The sequence below is a fragment of the Megascapheus bottae genome, chromosome 13 (genome assembly GCF_031878675.1).
Source record: "Megascapheus bottae isolate mThoBot1 chromosome 13, mThoBot2.hap1, whole genome shotgun sequence".
In the NCBI taxonomy this organism is placed as follows: Eukaryota; Metazoa; Chordata; class Mammalia; order Rodentia; family Geomyidae; genus Megascapheus; species Megascapheus bottae.
The window spans coordinates 45,944,381-45,965,170 of NC_143521.1; the positions used below are offsets into that span (position 1 = coordinate 45,944,381).

Genomic DNA, 20,790 nt, shown 5'->3' on the forward strand with positions numbered 1-20,790 from the left:
CTTATCTCTCCTTGTCAGGAACACACTGCAAGCTACAGGAGGCAAAGCAGCCAATGGCATTGATTGGAAACATGGCTTCCAATGAGCTTACCTTTCCCCCTGACAAGTGGCCTCCTTCCCTAATGAGAAGGCCCTGTCTGGGGACAACCTCTCCACTTTCAGCTCCCATGATTGATCCATTGCTTCTTTCCATCCTATGCCCTTGACTTTCTAGCTGCCCTTCTAGCGTTAACACAGCCATCACTGGGCTGTGGAGTGGCTAGAGATCCCACTTTGTGACATTCCCCTTCAAGATTCAATCCCTCCATTAAGAGCTGCCCACCTATCCCTTCTTCTGGCCTTTCCTGGGATGAAATGCCTGTGTTCTCATTACATATGCTCACTACAGTCTGGGGGGAGGCAGAAGTCAACTCATCCAGTCCATGCAGGGTAACTTCTGCAGACATAGTCAAGCTTCCAGTACCATCAGGTCTGGGACCCCTGCCCTCACTCAGATTTTTTATTATTTTTTTAGTTCACAGATGGCTCTCTAGTACTTGAGTCATACCTTCAAGACTGGCATTTTGCTGGTTAACTGGAAGTGGACTCTTGCAACCTTTCCTGCCTGGGTTGGCTTCAAACTGGGCCCCTGCAGGTGTCATCCTAGACAGGAGTCATCAGCACTTGGCTGCTTTCAATCTTTAAAAATACTTTTATTACAAATTCAAAAAAAGAGGGAGGGAAGGGGTTCAAAAGCAAAGCTTTACTGTGCTGGTCTCTAACTCCTCCGGAGTGAAGCTTTGGCAAGTCTTTCTCCTGGCTGTGCAGTGAGGCAAACTGTGCTCTCTGTTCAAATCAGGTAGCACCAAACCAGTCATCCCACTCCAATGAAAGCCGTGGTTGTGCTGAAATATTTCCAGGCATGGAGGTGGTGGTGTGTGCATGCAGGTGCCTCTAACTCTCCTTACTTTATCAATCCTGAGATGATAAGCCAAGCCTACGAGAACTCAAGGATGCCTCCAAAGATGCCTCTCCTGAGTTTTTCTCAAAATTTAGTATGATTTTGCAGAACTGCTCTTTAAAATACTGTCTAGGTTTTGCTTCTTCTTCTTTTAAATAAACCAAAGTGGGTTTTTTGTTGTTGTTTTTGGTCCGTTGTGGAGCTTGGACTCGGCCTGGGCATTGTCCCTGAGCCCCAAAAGACTGGAGCTGTAGGACAGGTGTAACTGCAGAACTTGTTAGAAATTGCTGTAACAACCTGTAAATCCCCACAACTTATATTCTCTGGGAGGGTAAATAAGACTTCAACTGACTACTTTATCCCAATGAGTATATGACCAAATGACCAGCTTTACTGCAAAAAGCTACTGCTAATAAGCAATGATAGCCACTTTTAGTAGCTCAGCTTTGAATGGTTCTGAATTAGGAGACTGCACCTTGAGAAACAAACCTCAATTATCCATTAACATGGAAGAAAAGAATCATTAAAACTGTCTATAATAAGCCAGGTGTTGATGGTCATACCTATAATCCTAGCTAATCAGGAGACTGGGATCTGAGGCTTGTGGTTTGAAGCCAGCCGGGGCAGAAAAGTCCATGAGACTCTTGTCTCCAATAAATTCAGGTAAGATCAGAAATGGTATAGAGGCTTATCTGGTAGAGCACTATCCTTAAGCACAAAAAAGCTCGGGAACAGTACCCAGGACCTAAGTTCAAGCCCCAGGACCAGCAAAACAACAACAAAAAGCCCTAACAGTGGGTTTGGAGGTATGGCTGTGGTGGAAGAACAACACCCTCCAAGAAAAATGTCCAACCCTGAAGTTCAAGTTTGGCTGGGGGGGGGGGATTGAAGGAATCAAAAAGGAAATTAATTTAGCATAATTAGTACTATAATGTAATGCAGAAGGCAAGAGTGTATATACACAAAATGAGATGAATTTAATTGTCTTTATGAAGTATTCTGAAGTCAGACGATAATACATGCATCACACACACCCAACAGAAGACTTTTACAATGGTTTACATTTCTTTTTCTTTATTCCTTGAAACTGCCTGTATTGCAGGTTTTTCATGGATGAAATATGGAACTGAGCAGATTCCTTTTTTTCCTACAAAATTATGGTATAAATTTGCTCAATTTTCTATCTTATTGCTAATAAACCTTACAGGCGCACAGTTTGTAAAATAAACCCCTTAAGGACTGAATGCATACAGCATGCTGCAAGGTACGAGAAATAAGCTAAAAATGAGCATATAAACCTACATTTGGACCAACACAGTACTGAAGGCTGGCAAACATTTATCACAACACAGGGGAAAATTAATAGAAGGAGATACAGTTCAGTCCTGAAAGGGTTCAATAGAAACCCTAATATATTATTGTTTCTAACCATCCATACCAATTACAGTGCTTGAAAACAAAGTCAAAAGTCTGGCACAGAAAATTATACACATTTGTTCAGTACTCATCAGAAACACAGCTGCTTTTGAAAATAAGTAAGTTAACTTAGTTAATAAATGAACAGCATTTTGCTTCAAATAGGAAACCCTATGGATTTTCTGCCTAATATGACTAGTTATGTTAGTCAGAATGGCACTGGACATTTTCTGTGAGTGCATAGGTGATACCAGTCTCATTAAAACCAAATGCAGTGTTGGGCATGGTATAGGTCTGTAACCCCAGCATTAATCTCTATGTCTTGTGAGACAAAGGGATTATTCGAGTTCAAGGACAACCTAGATTAAAAAAGAATGTTTGAGGCTCTGGGTTCAATCCCCATCACCACAAAACACAGAACAGTAAGAGTAACAAATATTTCACTAATTAGTTCTCTGTGAGGATGTGTTTAGTCGCCGCAGTTTAAGGAAAGTCAGCAGCAAGTTAAATATACTAACTAGTGTTCAACTCTGGAGTCATTTGATATAGAAAGGGCATTCTACATTTAAAGTCTTTAGCTTACTTTCCCAATGTGATAAATTCAATGCGACTTTATTGGGTCTTATACTTATTGGGAGAAACTGCATAGAATCATGACAGCAAAGATACATTTAGAAAACAGATTTTTTTTTTTAAAGAAAATCAAACAGTTTAACCATTCTAAGAGTGTACGGGGGTGAACATCCATTACCTCTGCTAATGCTACCTCAGCGTGGGCAGTGTTCCAGCACACCTGGAGGGCAAGGATCCATCAATCATACAATGAAAATGATTCCTAAATCCACAAGGACTGTTTTCTTAAAGCAGCTGATAAAAGAACTACAGTTAACAACAAGCTATAACAGACATACCATTTCCTTCTTCGCTCTACAGCCTGAGAACAGTGGAGGAAATGACGATGGAAGTACATTCTTAGACTTGGTAGAAAACAGACTGACAGTCTTAATTGTTTAAACTGTCTTACCAGAAGAAACAAAAGAACCGATATAAGATATAAACCTTATTTTAAAATAATCATTTTAATAAAGCCCAGGAACTGAAATTTTATTGAGAACTACAAAGGAGCATTTGTTACTGGTTAAAATAATTTCTTAACTAAATTCTAGATTTTAGAAGCAGAGGAAATGTGGACTACTCAAAAGTATATAAAAAAAACTGGAAACATTTTTGCACTGAACAAAAGAACTAGTTCATTAGTAAAGAGAGAGAACTACTACTGAGAAACAATCACATCTGTGAGGAAAAGCCAGTGAGGAGCTTGAGCAAAAGAGGATAAGGCCACAAGGAGTTCTGGTGATCACTGAATGGGACTCACAAGTGTGAGAGGGGGACACCGGACAAGGAGGAAGGACAAGGAAGAAGTGAGTGACCAGAGCAGCGTGGAAGAGAATGAAAAGGCTGTATTGAGTAGCCAGGGGCGATTACAAAGGCGTGCAGTAGAGAAAACCGCAGAAACTAACCACCTCGTATGGCGTCCCCTTGAAAACAAAGGAAAAGGCAATCTAAAGATGTCGGGAGTGATATTTACAGTGGCACAGCCCAGGCAAAAGAACGAGCAGGAAAGACAGCAAAGCAGGAAAACATGCTCCTCACAAATGACTTGAAGAGTCTATTAATGGAAACTTTCAGACAATCCAAGACACCAGAAAGACACTGGGAACGCTGCAGGAAGTTACAGTTTTGCATTCATAAGGTACTTGTGGCTCCTGTTTTATGGGACAGTAAAAGCTTACCACAATCTAGAGGTAGTTTTTACTCTAAGGATGATTGTATCCTATAACATTACATAAGTGGCTCCCGTACTACACATAGCTCAGGGAGTCTGCTGCAATTTCTTAAGAAACTGAACAAAGGCATAACCAAAGTGCAGGAATGGAAGCAACAGGAAACTGGCGAGATGAGCGGGCATGCTGACACAACCCTGAATGCAACCAAATATTAACGGAGAGAAAAAGACATGTATTCTGAGGAGGAGACATTGGTGGAGATGCTCAGTTCTGAGGAAGAGAAAACAGAACAAAACAAAACAAGGCAGAGGAAGAGATAAAAACATAAGTTACATTTGCATTTTTATAAACGTACATCTATCTGTTTCTAAGGTACTGTCTTCGAGCTATTTGAGTGGATCATCTAATAGAAGCATCTCTGTTTTAAGATTTCAATGATGCTCTGGCTTAGGCTACTTTTTTACGTACAATAAAAGAACATTTTGCTGAGATTTTCCTCATTCCACCATAAGGGCACCAGCTACCACTTGGCAGCAAATACTTCTCATGATTTTTGTTATTCTCTAACAAGGCAAAAATCACCTTGTTGAATGAAATCACCTTGTTGAACATTCCAAGTTCAAATAAAATGTTTAACTTACACATAATACAAGTTATGTACAAGATTAGGGAGGGGCGGGAGACACCTGAACAAACCCTGGAACACACAGATGTATTGATGTATGGGAGAAAAGAACACTTCAAAAACATGTTCCACACCATTAACTCATTAATGACTAAACAACCACATTGAATTCCATGTAAATGTTAGAACTTCTTGGATTACTGCTATAAATACATTTAAAAAAAAAACAAAAAACAAAACAAAACCAAAAACATTGTCTGAGAATAGAGACTAACATACATTGCATGTATTGCAGGCAAGGCAGAGGCATTTTCTTTTAAAGCTTTTGCACAGACTTCATATAATCTTAAAAAAAAATATGCAGGCCTTTACAAGATTTGAATAGCTGAAATCAAAACCATTTCAATTCATGAAAAGTCACAAGACTTCAGCTTAAAAAAAAAGTTCCAGCCTTAGACCAAAAAGAACCTGGAAGTGTAGGTAATCTGATTAAACAAGCATGGTCAGGCTTAGAACCTGAATGTACTTTTAGAGCAAAAGCTCAAGGGTGAGGAGAATAACCTATTTGGTAACAAGGCGTACTATGTACTGTGATATAAAAAAGGTATGGTGAAAATGTACCTTTTACTAAAGCTTATACAAGTTCCTTGGTCCATAAAAACTAGGTTAGATTTGTGTCTTCTAGTTTGCTTGACTTTTATTCCAGCCATTTTTCTATTTCTTGCCCGTTTAAACAAAACCAAACAAAAACCAATCAAACAACACCGTGGGGAAAAAAAGCTGAAAAACTTGGTTTCCAATAGTTTGTACATGTTGATGTTTTTTTGTTTTACTGTGGCTTCTGCATTTCACATCAGTACTTGCAGGTAACCGAGGTTTTTTTTTTGTTGTTGTTTTGTTTTGTTTTTTAATAGCATCTATCACCTGGTATGAAAAGTTTCCCCAAGAAACCACAAAAGATTGTTCTTTTTTGTGTGTCAACTTTTTTTTTTGCCGCACTTGAGTCAGTTTAAGTCCTAACAAAAAGACGGTAGTTAGGACACCACTGTTGCTGTAGATGATGTGACACTGGTTGAGTTTGTGCTGGCGTTTGTGTAACTTCCTTCGCTGTTGCTGTTTGACTCGTTGGGTGGCACTTGGCTTGAGTTGGCTCGGAGGATCGCCCCTGCTGCACTGCAGTGTGGCCGCGGACCTGGTTCTGGGGTGTAGGTAAAGGTAAGGCTGGTGGAATAAATGATTCCGTCATTACGGACCAAAGTTACTGGAACTTGGACTGGCTGCCTGACCCATCTCCAGCCTTCTCGGAATGCAGAAATGTCTGGGACAACACAGAGCATGCTCTCTCCGCATCTGAGGAGAAAAAAAGAAACCTACTTAGAAGCACTTTAGGGAAAAAAAGCACGTTTGTCAGAATAAGTCTTCGAAAAAGGTGGTTCAGTACATTAAGCTGGATGTCAGGAAAGAACCCCATGGACTCACTCACACCCCTCACCACCTCTGTATGATGTAAAAGGTTTGATCCAGTACCTGTACATAGTTTCAGCTTCTACATCTCCAAACCACACTCGTAAATTGGGAGTGAAATTCTGTCCTGTAAGTTCAAGCATTGCTACATCCCCGCCGCCATTCAACTGTGATTTGCACACACAAAAAAAATCATATCATTAAGGCTTTTCATATTTTACTAAAATACACATTCAACTTTTATTTATGAAAGTCTGTACACGTTTGTATTTGCAGAATGTTTCTTTTAAATGGCATGATTACAAAGCTACCTAAAAATATTCAAGGTAACATATAAGTTGATGCAGTGTAAATCCCCAGATCACATGATAACTAAAGAACAATCAAAATTATTATGAAATAATAATAGCTGTTAGTCATGGATGAGGAGCTGGGGCATGGTCTTACCTGAAGGCTCTCCACAACAGGCACAGGGGTGACGGGGGCCAGAACCGGCCCCATTCCCTCATAAAATGTATACTCTGCCTTATCTGTACTAATGATTGTCCAGGAAGCTCCATCATTTATCATCTCTTTATTTGGTTCTTTTGGACATGGAGTGGCCTTTGTGAAAAGACAGAATGTTCAGAAACAGAATTTTATATACATTACAGTACAAGTGAAATTATCAAATAGCACTACAGATTTGAGTTAGCAAGGAAGATTTAAAAACAAAAATCTATAGACTTGCCAGGAGCCAGTGGCTCATACCTATAATTTTAGCTACTCATGAAGTAGAGATCTGAGGATCTTGGTTCAAAACCAGCTTGAGCAGTAAAGTATGTTATAGATGCATTGCCAATGAACAACCAGAAAAGCCAGAAGTGTCTCAAGCAGTAGAATGCTAGCTTTGAACAGAAGCTCTGAGAATTATAAAAACAACAAAAACAAAACAAAAAAATGGGCTGGGAGCACAGTCTAGTGGTAAAGTGCTTGCTTAGCATGCATGAAGCCCTGGGTTTGATTCCTTGGTACTACAATATACTCAGAAAAAGCTTGAAGTGGAGCTGCTCAAGTGCAGAGTGCTATACTTGATCAATCAGAGTCCAAGGATGGTGCCCAGACCCTGAGTTCAAGCCCCAGGACTGGCCAAAAAACAAAAACAAAAACAAAGATGGCGCAAATAAATAAATAAACCTGTAAAGTTAAAGCATTCAGCTTTGACAATCCCTGAAGAAAAGGTAAACAAGAGTATTAATATGGAAGGTCATAGTAGTTCTTGTTTTAAGACAAATGTTTAGTGACACATTAAATAATCAATAGTTCAACATGATCAATATAATTTTATTCATGGGAGATCAGTATCTGATAATAAATGCATGTGAGTTCAAAAAGAGTTTATAGGAAACCATTATACTTAGAGAAGTCTATGCACTGACAATCTCATAGCCCTATATAACAAACCTAAGGACAATGATTCAGTATTTCCATTAGTGTAGTCTATGTCTGTCCCTCTGAAATGAGAATCTGGATGAAACTGTAACGATCCTAGTAAATTATCTAGCCACATATAAACGTCCCCTTAAAGCCTCTGAGTAAGCATTAGATTTGAATCATGCCATCATCACTATCTTGGGAAGCCCTGCTGTAAGGCTAAGAATGTAAACCTTCTTGTGAGATCTTTGTCTTATATAGTACATGCTCATAATTTCAGAAGATTCACTGTACATCAGAGATTAACTGTGAAATATTCTCCCACTCTCTGTACTCGAGATTAAGAACGCTTGACACTGGATATAAACTTTCTAAGAATATTTTCAGTTTTTCTCCCCTGACAAAGGCCACTGGCATGTTGAGGACTCTGCATTTTAAAGACCATGGGACCTACAGTAATAGATGAATAGAGTTTCACACATCTGGATACATTAATAGCTAATAAGAATTTTGTGTTTTTGTAAATTGCTTTTGTAGCATATTTCATTTACTTACAAATTAATATACTTACAGTGGTAGGGAATCAAAGAAGTTCTTACACATGCCATTAATAAAGTGCTATATTAATAACCAACAACCCCATTCCAGTTTACGTTTTAGGTTTTTACGAGTAACTTCAAAACATACCTGAAATTGAATTATTCTTTCTTGAGAAAGGCACAAGTACATTCTTTCTGTGTCCTTAAGGTAAAATGCGCATTTGTGGAGTTGTGACACAGGATCATCTGCATCCAGTAATGCCGTCTGCTTATCAACTTTCCTAATTATCTATATTTCAACAATTAAAAATTAAAAGGTCATCTATACACGGCAAGTTTTTAAAAATTTTTTCACTGTCAGGAATATAGTACATAGCATGTGTCATTAATAACATACATACATTTTCTCCCTTCCTAAGGTATGCTTCACTACACTATAGGCTGGCACCTCCCAAATTTGGAATTCAAGCCCCATCCTCTTTGCTGATTTAACTTACCCACCGGTCAGCATTTCTACTCACAGTGAAGACAAGTAATTACCTACATACAGAAAAACATCTACAAACAGTAAGGCTAGGAATTAAAAAATCCTTTGAGAAGGCTGTAAGCCTAACTACTCAGATGGTTGAGATCTGAGGATTGAAGTTAGAAGTCAGCCTAGGCAAGAACGTCTAAGAGCCCCTTTTCTTTAACCACTGCAAGACCAAAAATGGCAGTGTGGTTCCCGTGGCAGGGCCTACACCTTAGCAAAAGAAGCTCAGGGACAGCACCCAGGCCCTAAGGACTGGCACACAGGAGCACAAAGCACACACACACCCTGTTGGATACCATGAAAAGTATATCAGAGTACAGAAATTGGTACTCATTTCTACAAACATCCGGTGAGTGGGAGAAGGGCCAGTGGCACTTGTTTACTATACCAGTGACATTCAAACATTAATACACATATAAATCACCTGGAGTTCTCAAGTTCTCATCTACTACAGCTCACTTGCGGCCTGATAGTTTGCACTTCTAACAAATTCCCAGGTGATACTCAAATACTGAGTAGTAACTACTGATGTTCTTTGAAATAACATACAAATAGTCTAACATCAAAAGGAGAAAACCCTGTAAGGCTACTGTGGGTATGTCAGTCATAGCAGTCATTTAAAATACAACATACAATTATTTATATATTAAAGAGAATTAGACTAGGTTTGTAGACTAAGAAATGAGTTCAGCATTATTAGGCACATTGCTCAGTTTGGGGGAGATGTGCAAGTGCTAACAATGCTGCATTGTTAAATAGTTAATTAGTATTACCTAATGTTTTCCTACTTGAGTCACAATCAATTTGTTTCAGCTAAGCCTCCAACTTTAGGTAATATTCTTCATATTTACATCATTTTTGTGTTGCAATTTTGTTTTGTTTTTTGCCAGTCCTGGGGCTTGAACTCAGGAGCTGGACACTATCCTTGGAAACTTTTTACTCAAAGCTAGTGATAGGCCACTTGGGCCACAGTACCACTTCTAGCCTTTTCTGTGTATGTGGTACTGAGGAATTGAACCCAGGGCTTTGTTCATGGTAGGCAAGCACTACCATTAGGCCACTTTCCTGGCCCTGTGTTGCAGTTTTTAGCTGGAATATTTAGCATACTATCATTATAAATTAAATTATAAATTTATAAATTAAAAGGAGAGGTTTCACTTTTAGCAGTTTTTTTATTCTAATACAGTCTCCGAAACTAAACACAAGCAAAATGCTTCAATGCTTAAAGCTTCACAGTGGGGCTGGGAATTTGGTCTAGGGGTAGAGCGCTTGCCTAGCATGCACCAAGACCTGGTTTTGATTCCTCAGTACCACATACATAGAAAAACCATGAAGTGGTACTGCAGCTCAAGTGGCAGAGCGCTAGCCTTGAGAAATGCTTAGGCTCGGAGTTCAAGCTCCAGGACTGGCAAAAAAAAAAAAATCAATAATAAAAGCTTCACAGACTTTAACAACCCAATGAAGTCTGGTTTTCAGAGAAATAACTGGTGTACATCTAAAGCTGCTTACAGACCTCAGGAGCACTGGCTGACCCACCTCCACCCCAGGAGTCATGGTTTCTCTCTAGCACTGGCACTCAGCTTCCCTGCTGGTGCTCCACCATCTACTACTAATAAGGATAGGGACCTGGAACAGCACAGCACTTCTTCAGGCATAGACACAGCTGTCCATATAGAGGCCATTAGGATTTCTAATTATGAAGAAATTTAAGTAGCCAACTGCAAAAATCCTTAAATATTAGGTATGTGTACAATAAAAGCTATGCTTTCAGAAACCATCAGGGGTTATTCTAGCTGTCTTGTTTTTGTAGATAGGTAGTATGCTATATGGATACATCTTTTATTTTATTTTGTTTTAGCCAGTCATGGGGCTTGAACTATGGGCTTGGGCGCTGCTGTCCCTGAGTTCTTGAACTCAAGGCTACCGCCTACCCCTGGGCCGGGGCGTTGTCCATGAGCTCTTCAACTCAACACTACCACCCTTGAGTCACAGCCTCACTTTCAGTTTTCCAATGGTCAACTGGAGATAAGAGTCTTATGGACTTTAGTGCCCAGGCTGGCTGTGAGCCTCGATCGTCAGATCTGAGCCTCCTGAGTAACTAGGATTATTAAGTGTGAGCCAGGCGCCCAGCTGGATACAGCATTTTTTTTTTTTTTTTGGGTCAGGGTAATGTATAGAGGGTTACAGTTTTCTAAGCAAAGCTTTCCAATAAGGCTGATATTCTTAGAGGCATGAAAAGTAACCTTTACTAAGTGATGATCTTTTTAATCTTAAAGCAACTGTACAAAGAGATTACAATTGTGTAAGCAGGTTATAGGTATAATATCTCTTGATCAATGCCATCCCTTTTTTATTCTTCCCCCATTTTCCTTTCATCACTACTCTTAAGTTACATAGTCCATTTTTTTTAACATAATGTACACTGACTACAATGTCATTTGTTTACCTTTCCTCCCTTCATTCCTGTAATAGTGATAATCTCTTTTAAAACTATTATGGAAGCTACAGAATGTTGCTGTTTTTGCTGTGTAAAAGTGCAGCTCAAGGGGTTGAGGACTGCAGACATCTAAAACCTACTAATGATTTGGGAGAAACTAGCCACAATTCAGTCATGGAATTTCTAGGAAGACATATTTTTCATGTTAATGAAGATACTGTCACTTTTTCGAATGTTTTCTATGTAAATTTTTTCATTAAAACATTTTATAACCAGAGCCAAACAGCTTTTAGTATTAAAGAAAACAAAACAAAAGCAACTGTCAGCCAGGGACTGGTGGCTCACACCTATAATACTAGCTATTTAGGAAGCTAAGACCTGAGTTCAAAGCCAGCCCAGCACTAAAGTCCATGAAGACTCTCATCTCCAATTAACCATCAGAAAACTGCCCACACCCAGAGTTCAACTCCCTCCCTGACATCTCCCCTTGCCCCATCCAAAAAAAAAAGCAGATGACGTGTATTTGACATGAAAACACTATTCTGAGGATTTGGGTCTGCCTTCTATGTGGCTCCCACATGAGCGGTATAGAAGCAGACATGTAAGCCTGTGCTGAGTGTTTCTGTAGAATGAGCAAAGTGAACCAACGTGGGTGAACAGGGACCATTTACCCAGAGAGGGAAGCACTGAGTGTGTTTTGTGTTTGGCTTCTTTCCATGCCAACAGACACTTTTCCCTAACTCTACTTTAAAAAAAAAAAAATCAGAATCTGTCCTCATTTCAAGGCTTTACAGGTGATTACTACACTTAGCATTTTTTTAGCTTATTATTAAACTCAAATGGGAAATAAATCACCCTATGTAACTATATTTAAATATACATATATACATATACATAAACAAAAAGTTACATATATGTAGGCAACTATTCACCCAGACTCTCCTGAAATAGCCTCAAGAAATATAAATCACTGAAATATTTCACGAAATAAACACAAAACATGTTGACAAATAACACACTAAATATTTTCTACTTGTCCCTGAAGCAAACTTACTCATAAACCCTGTTGGTTTTTTTGTTGTTTTTGTGGGCCATGGGACTTGAGTTGTGGGCCTGGGCACTGTCCCTGAGCTCTTTAAGCTCTGTGACGTGAGTCACAGAGCCACTTCCAGTTTTCTGGTGGTTAATTAGAGATGAGCGTCTCATGGACTTTATTGCCCAGGCTAATCCTCAGATTTCAGCCTCCTGAGTAGCTAGGATTACAGGCGTGAGCCACTGCTCCTGGTTAAGGTGTATTTTTTTTCTTTCTTATTTTAGGAACCAATTTTTATCTACACTAACAAAGGCAGTAGAACCTTACCAATCTTGGGAGTGCCATGCCAGTAACAGAGCACACAAGCTTGACGGTTTGTCCATAGTGGATGTAACCATCTCTGACTGTGAATTCTTCTCCTTCAGATTCATCATCATCCACTGCAGTAGGTAGAAAGAGACCAAATTAGCATCTTCTATAATTTAAAGTTTTCTTGAGAAGATGAAACTCAAATAATTATAATAAAGACATCAAATGCACACGTTTGTACTCACAGAGATGAATATAAAATGCTCCCCACTGCTGTGAACTGGCATGGAAATTGCCTCCTTCTACATGCAAGTATCTGGTACTAACTGTCTGGGATCGAAGTCGATTAAACAAAGCCACCTTTGTTCCTGAGGCAATGCATACTGCAAAGTAAAAGACAAGCTCCTATTTAGGTGATTGTGGCAGAGGCCAAACAAGAAGGGACTTCAGCTTTGGCAGGTTATGATTATTTTTTATTTAAACATAGTAAGGAATACATTCTGAGAAAAATGTTACAATATTTCATGAAAGAACACATATGACAGCACAAAAAAAAAGTCAAGGTAACACTTAGGAATGAAAATACTAACACAGATATCTTAAATGTCATTTTAAAAGCTAGGCTTTGTTAGGAGTGTGGCCTAATGGTAGAGTGCTGACCTAGCATGCACGAAGCCCTGGTTTGATTCTTTGGTACCATACATACGTAGAGAAGAAGTTGGAAGTGGCGCTGTGGCTCAAGAGGCAGAACAATAGCCTTGAGCAAAAAGTGTCTAAGGACAAGCTCCAGGACTGGTTTTTTAAAAAAAAAAAAGTTAGGCTTGAGTTGGCTCATGCCTTCAGGAGGCTGAGGACCACAGTTTGAAGCCAGCTTGGTCAAGAAAGCCCACAAGACTTTTTTTTTCTTCATATATTTTATTGTAATTAATAGAAGGGTTACATTATATTCACCAGATAGAAGGTACATTACTCCACAAACATTGGTACCCTTTCTCATGTCTTGGTTCCCATTTCCCTCCCCCCACCCCACACAAGACCCTTATCTCCACCAAAAAAGCCAAAAGTGGAGCCTTGGCTCAAGTGGTAGAGTATTATCAGCCTTGAAAAAAGAACTTCAGGGCCCTGAGTTTAAGTCCCAGAACCAGCACATAAACAAACAAACAAAAAAAGTTACTTTAAGCTACAGACTGCTTAATATAATGCTCCTCATTAGAGGGAAAATTATCTTCTTTTTTTTTTTGTCAGTCCTGGGCTTGAGCTCAGGGCCTGAGCACTGTCCTTGGGCTTTCCTCAAGGCTAGTTTTCTACCCTGAGCCACCGCACCACCTCTGGCTTTTTCTATGTATGTGGTACCAAGGAATTGTGCATGCTAGGCAGGCAGGCACTCTACCACTAGGCCAAACTCCCAGTCTGGAAAATTATCTTTTAAATAAATGTTTAATAGTATGAATTTGATTAAGTAACTTATAATACCATTTACCTTTTTAAATGATATAAACCTAATGCACTTATAAGAAAACATCTGAATGGAAAAGCAGACTACAAAATATGTGGCATACTGTGGTTCCATTAGGCATGTGTACAAAACATCTCCACATGGTTGCAACCGATCCTACAGAACATATGTACAGGAAAAATTGTAGAGGAATTTTTACCAAAGTTGATGGCCACTGCTATTTTTTAAATATTCTGAAATATTATATTGCATGGAAGACAGCTTGTTTTGTAGTTTATTTACAATATAAAACATTGTTAAGTGTTAGAAGAACTCTTTTTTTATCAAAGTATATTGCTTACAAGTTCCTTCTTTGGCCTAGTGGCTTAGATCTTGTTAGAGGAATTACCTTGGGATGAGAAAGCATTTGTGAAATGTAAGGTTTTGTCTTAAGCTGTTGCTTTTCAAGATGGAATTACAACATGCCAAAGACTGTTCAAAAAATAGCAGAAGGTATGGGTGTATTTTTAGATTACTCATGAACTGTTAATCTTATTTCAAAATCACCTATTGAAATGTTTTACCCCATTCAATTGTCAATTGCCAAGACTGTGAACCCGAGCTCATCCAGTCTGAGCCAGAGGTATAGGGCCTGTTGTATTAGGAATAAAAACCAGAGCAGACTGCCTGCTGTGAGCTTGCTTACCAGATTTTCGGCTGATAGTGTGCCACTCTGCACAGAAGTAAGTTTTGCCATGCTGAGACAATTCTTTATTTTCATGTCTATGGTTGTGATTCCAATGGTTTTTAGAGAGCATATTTATAACATTAAGTATGTGCAAAACACATCTATGTAAATAAACAAATATCCAAAAAGTGAAATATGCTCTACTATAAAGACACAAGCAGAAGTTTAAAAACAAAACCTCAGGAAGAGGAGTAACAAATGTTAGGGTACCTGAAGGCCCTGAATTGAAACCTTTGTTACACACAAAACAACTCTGCAATCTGAATTGGAAAATGAGTGAATATAAGACATTGATACTTTATATATAAATTTGTTTCTATAAGTAAAAATTTTTAAATGTGTAGGTGTTGAAATGTGTATTTCAAACAGTGTACATATCTTTAGTATTAAAAAGTCTGCTGATGAGATAGCAGTCTCTACTGGACAACCGAATACAAAAATTTGTTTAGTTCCTCTCAAGCTGGCCATCCAAAGCTCATCTGAAGTTTTCTTCCAGGTGTACCTTGATCAGAATCAATTCTTTGTGGGGTGAGAAATGGCAGAACACCCAGCATTACTAGTACAGCACAGAGAGTGTGAACAGCATTCCTACCCAGTCACTTTCCTGAAGAAAAAAAGCCTCACGGCTTTCCAAATGCCCTAGAAGCAGCACAACATCATGTCTAAAAGTAATCTCAATTAAGTGAATGAAAATCTCAGGAAACTTTTCCTGAGAAGTGACCACTTCATTAAACCATGTACTGTACATTTTCAATATGAAAATTTTAAATGAGCAGAAGGGACATGAAACTATTGTTACAAATGAATTGCTACTGAAAACAGTAGCATTTTAACTTTAAAACTTTGTTCTTATTATTTCATGATAAGAGTTGAGGATAAGTAAGAAAACTCAAGCATACGTACAGTCAGCATTTTTTAATGATTGCTTCTTTTTGGAAGGTTTGGAGATGACTTTTATCCTCTTGCTGAGGAACACACCAATGTCATCACTGTTGCCATAGAACATCTTTACAGACAACATGAAGTGCTTCCTTTTGTCTGAATCAGATATGTACAAGGTTTTGGCTGTACAATAGTTCTGTGAAAGAAAAACAAAGTTACAATAACACTGGCTTCAAAATGATGTGAGACTAACCAGACCATAAACATACTTTAGCCGGGCGCTGGGAGCTCACCCCTGTAATCCTAGCTACTCAAGAGGCTGAGATCTGAGGATCACTGTTCAAAGCCAGCCACCCCTCTCCCCCATTACCACCACACTACTAAAGTTCATGAGACTCTTCTCCAACTACCAGAAAACTGGGAGTGGTGCTGTGGCTCAAGGAATAGAGTGAGTGGATCCCAGTTATTTGAAAGCAGTTTCGAATTCTAGTTTACATATTCAAAAAACTGTGATTAATGCCCCTCGGTAAATACTACTTAAAAATAATATAGATTAGGTAGACAGGCAGGCAGATACTTGAACTCAGGGCCATGGTTTTGTTTTTGTTTTGTCAGTCATGGGGCTTGAACTCTGGGTCTGGGCCTGGGCGCTGTGTCTGAGCTCTTCAGCTCAAGGCTACTGCCCTACTCCTTGAGCCACAGAACCACTTCCAGCTTCCTAGTGGTTAAATGGAGATAAGAGTCTCAGGGTCTTTAGTGCCTGGGCTAGCTTTGAACTGTGATCCTCAGATCTCAGCAGACAACACACACACACACACACACACACACACACACACACACACACACACACACACACAATGAAAAGTGACTGCATTCTAGTACCACTTGTATCCTTCTCACAGGGAACAGCAGCCTTCACTTACCTTTCCTTCCAAGTTCAGCTGCTGCATTTCTTGGTCACTATTACCTATTCCAATAAATGCACAGGGTTGAGACTCTTGTTCAGAACAACCATCACGTTCCATTTGTTCTTTTTTTTTCTTCCATCCACTACCCATAAGATACACACAAGGAGGAGGGCAAAAAAACCTGAATAATGATGAGAGAAACACAAAGCAATTAGATTAAAGAACAGGAATACACAATCACATTGAAAGGCCCTGAATTCCTATGAAAAATATTACAATGCAATTATGTCTATAGGACAAGAATGAAAACTTTTTTTTGGCCAGTCCTGGAGCTTAAATTCATGGCCTGGGTACTGTTTCTGAGCTTCTTTTGTTCAAAGCTAACACTCTACCACTTGAGCCATGGTGCCACTTAGGTTTTTTTCTGTGTATGTGGTACTGAGGAATTGAACCCAAGGTTTCTTGACTGCTAGGCAAGCACTCTACCACAAAGCCACATTCCCAGCCTCAAGAATGAAAAGTTTTGCATTTGTTCTGTTAGTTCTTTTTTTTTTTTTTTTTTTTTTTTTTTTTGCCAGTCCCAGGGCTTGAATTCAAGGCCTGGGGACTGTTCTTGAGCCACAGCATCACTTCTGGCTTTTTCTGTGTATGGCACTAAGGAATATACAGGGCTTTTGTGTATGCTAGGCAAGTACTACCACTAGGTCACACTCTGGGCTTTCCCAAGGCTAGAGCTCTATCACTTGAGCCACAGCACCATTTCCAGTTTTTTCTATGTATGTGGTACTGGGGAATCGAACCCAGGTCTACCTACTCTACCACTAGGCCAAACTCCCAGCCCATTTCTGTTAGTTCTTAGGGCATATAACTTCATTTAAAATTTTCACATGGTTCAAAGTTATATACTATCTGAGTTTAACAAATCCAATGTAGTCTTTATGGCCAGGCACTGGTACCTCATGTAATCATATCTACTCATGAGGCTGATATCTGAGAATTGTGGTTCAAAGCCAGCTCAGGCAGAAAGACAAGACACTTATCTCCAGTTAAACACTCAAAAACTGAAGTGGAGCTCAAAGTGGTAGAACACTAGCCTTGAGTTCAAACCCCATAATTGACCAAAAAAAAAAAAAAAAAAAGAAGAAATGTACTCTCTATCTGACTTATATAACTGTAACTCCTTTGTACAATACCTTTATATTAACAATACAAATTTAAATGAAAAATAAGACCATCACAGAATCTGTGATTGATATTTAATATCGACTCAACATGATATATTATTAATGCTCCTGTTGTTATACATATCATGCTTAACCTTACTTACCATTTAACCTGGAAAGTAGCATTAGAGTAATTAATATTTCAAAATATTAATAACACTATGTAAAAACTAACAGAAAAATGGATTACCATGGTGTGAGTTGTACAATATCATACTACTTTGTGTCTTTATCCCTCTAAGTGCACTGTAAATGCCTAAGAGGGATTTTATTCCAAAAGAATCAAAACACTATTCTTTGAATACATACTTGCTCTGCTAGTTGCTAACAAATACCCTCACAAATTCTACCCACCTAAAGTAACTGTGTCATAATCTAACATATTTGTTGTTGTTGTTGTTGTTGCCAGTCATGGGGCTTGAACTCAGGGCCTGAAGCACTGTCCTTGCAGTTTTTTCAGAGCTAGAGCTCTACCACTTGAGCGACGGCACCACTTCCAGATTTTTTATATGTATGCAGTACCGAGGAATTGAATCTGGGCTTCCGTGCATGCTAGGCAAACGCTCTACCACTAGGCCAAACTCCCGTCCCCCTAAAATATTTTTTTAAAGATTCCAAAGCTCAGTTCAAACCCAATATTTTTACATGCCATAAATTAGTTCATATGTAGGATATAATTCGCTTATGCATAATCATACCTATTAACATGTATATACATTAAATGATTCACAGCAAACCTTGAAGTATACATCAAAATTCCTACAGAAGCTAGGTAATATAATAACTCAGTATGAATATACTTTAATTACCCACAGAAATGGGTTCTTTCACTTTCTTAAAAGAAAAAGCCCTTAGAGTAATTCATACCATTTTTATAGTTATGAGTTTGGAAAAACATTTCTTAATTCTCTTGATTCTACTGTTAAAAACAAAACAAAACAAAGCAAAACAAACAAAAAAGTTTTAGCTGGGTACCAGTGGCTCATGCTTACATTTCTAGCTACTCAGAAGGCTGAGATCTGAGGATCAAGGTTTAAAGCTAGCTCAGGCAGGAAGTTTATGATAAGACTTATTTCTAACCACTAGAAAATTGGAAGTGGCACTGTGGCTCCAGGTGGTAGAGAGCTAACCTTGAGTGGAAAAAGTTCAAGGACAGTGCCCAGGCAGTGAGTTCAAGCCCCAAGACCGAAAAAAAAAATAAAAATAAAATAGTTAAAATGCAATGACAACCAGCCACTGGTATGTCTATAAAAATGAAAACAAGAGAAGTGATCAGACATGTGACTGCATTGCCACCCACAGAATCAAATTTGATATGGAATTCCAGACCAAGGTACAGGATGATGGTGGCTCTCAGGTCTTTCTAATGGTAAGCAGTATGGATTTCTTATTGCTATCCCCTTAGAATCTACCACAACAGCTACTAACAGACTCAAAATATAATGGCACCTAATATTCTCAACCGAACCAAATGTAATTTTGTGAGAAACAGCAGGATTTATTAAGCAGTTACTGGTTCTTTAAAGTACTGATATTTCTCTAGGTATCAGGATTATAATTTTTTTTAAAAAAGACAAAAGTCCTGTCCTTAAGGAATTTCTACTCTAATAAAAGAGCCACAATTAAAAAAATAACATTCAAATAGCATATATACTTTGTTGGCCAACCACATGGGGCAGCCAAGGAAATCATCATTAAGCTACCATTTAAAGCCATGTGAGTAGAGGAAGATCAAGTGCAATCGCTCTGTGGTTGGAACTATCACCAATAGTGGAGACACAAACCAACCAGAATTCTGAGTAAAGACATTGGGTAAACAGATGGAGCCAGTGGGCCCTAGAGACCAGATGAGTAAGGAGGAAGCCTCTGAAGACTCCTTGTATCTATCTAAACCAAAAGTGCAGTGCAGCTCTCTTGTCTGCAGGCTTGCACTGAAGCCATAGTCACCAAGGTCACAGCAACAGTAGTGGGCCCACCTCCAGGTTACTCCACATTTGGAGGGATGCCCAGATTAGCTAGACTCGTTTTGGAATTGGTTCAGTTTAAGTCTTTCTGGCTTTTAATGCTGGGAACCACCCAATGCTTACTCTGGCACAGACTCAAATACTTCGACTGTCATATTCTCAGCAGTTAGCAGAGCCATCAATTTTGGAAACTTATCTCCAGTTAGCATTCCACTTGTACTGACAGTAAGATTCCTCAGCAAACTAAAACATCAGATACAAAATCAAGGAGCTATGTTTTAGCATTGCACACCAAATGTAGTAGCTAAACAGCAGTGAGTTATCTCAAAATATACTCCTATTTCACATCTGAAAAATAACGAAGTCTAAAAATGATCCAAGAATGGGTAGTGTTGGTTTCTCAGACGTGCTTGTGCTGTGACAAAATGCTTATGAAACAGTATAAAATAAAAAAGTAGAGAAAACATTCTTTTCCCAATCATCCAAGGATTGTCAAGCATTAATAAATATGAAAAATGCGTGAAGGCTTCATTAGCCTATAGGCTAGACTTGAGTTTCTATATCAATACAATTATTCACAAAAACCATGCTATCCTTCCCCCCCCTCCCAAAAAAAAAGAAGAAAAGAAAAGAAAAGAAAAGGAAGGAAGGAAGGAAGGAAGGGCAAAACCCTGGTAGATTCAACAGATCTGAATATGGAAGATTATGTAAGGTACAGCTGGGATCACATCCTAAATATTTCAATTACTATCACCATCAAAAACTAGTAAAATTAGCAAATTTTCATTTTTTACAGATTTCTTTTGCTATATTATTTAAATAAAAGAAAAACATATGTACAAAAAAAGGGGAATGGGGCCAGGAGTTTGGCCTAATGGTAGAGTGCTTTCCTAGCATGCACGAAGACCTGGGTTCAATTCCTCAGTACGACATACATAGAAAAAACTACAAGTGGTGCTGTGGCTCAAGTGGTAGAGCTCTAGCCTTGAGAAAGCTCAAGGAGAGAACTTAGGCCCTGAGTTCAAGGCCCAGGACTGGCAAAAAAAAAAAAAAGTGGGGGGGGGGAGATATACTAAGGAAATGGAAAGACTGGGGAAAAAAAACATTAAGTGAAGTAAGCCTGACTGACTCAAAG

At 38.8% G+C, this 20,790-nt stretch overlaps 1 protein-coding gene across 7 annotated transcripts in view; it reads right to left on the reverse strand.

The window, feature by feature from the left end:
- Nucleotides 1–2,003: 2,003 nt before the first annotated feature.
- Rbpj (recombination signal binding protein for immunoglobulin kappa J region) overlaps nucleotides 2,004–20,790 on the reverse strand; it is a 189,848-nt gene continuing 171,061 nt past the window's right edge. For all 7 annotated transcript variants that reach the window (XM_090343738.1, XM_090343736.1, XM_090343737.1 and 4 more), the window contains 8 exons: nucleotides 16,484–16,649; nucleotides 15,582–15,756; nucleotides 12,741–12,878; nucleotides 12,514–12,626; nucleotides 8,333–8,473; nucleotides 6,680–6,835; nucleotides 6,296–6,399; nucleotides 2,004–6,118 (listed from right to left, as the gene is read on the reverse strand). In XM_090343738.1, the coding sequence (XP_090199864.1) occupies nucleotides 5,803–6,118; nucleotides 6,296–6,399; nucleotides 6,680–6,835; nucleotides 8,333–8,473; nucleotides 12,514–12,626; nucleotides 12,741–12,878; nucleotides 15,582–15,756; nucleotides 16,484–16,649 (1,309 nt within the window). In that variant the 3' untranslated portion in view covers nucleotides 2,004–5,802. The remainder of the gene's footprint in view (nucleotides 6,119–6,295; nucleotides 6,400–6,679; nucleotides 6,836–8,332; nucleotides 8,474–12,513; nucleotides 12,627–12,740; nucleotides 12,879–15,581; nucleotides 15,757–16,483; nucleotides 16,650–20,790) is intronic.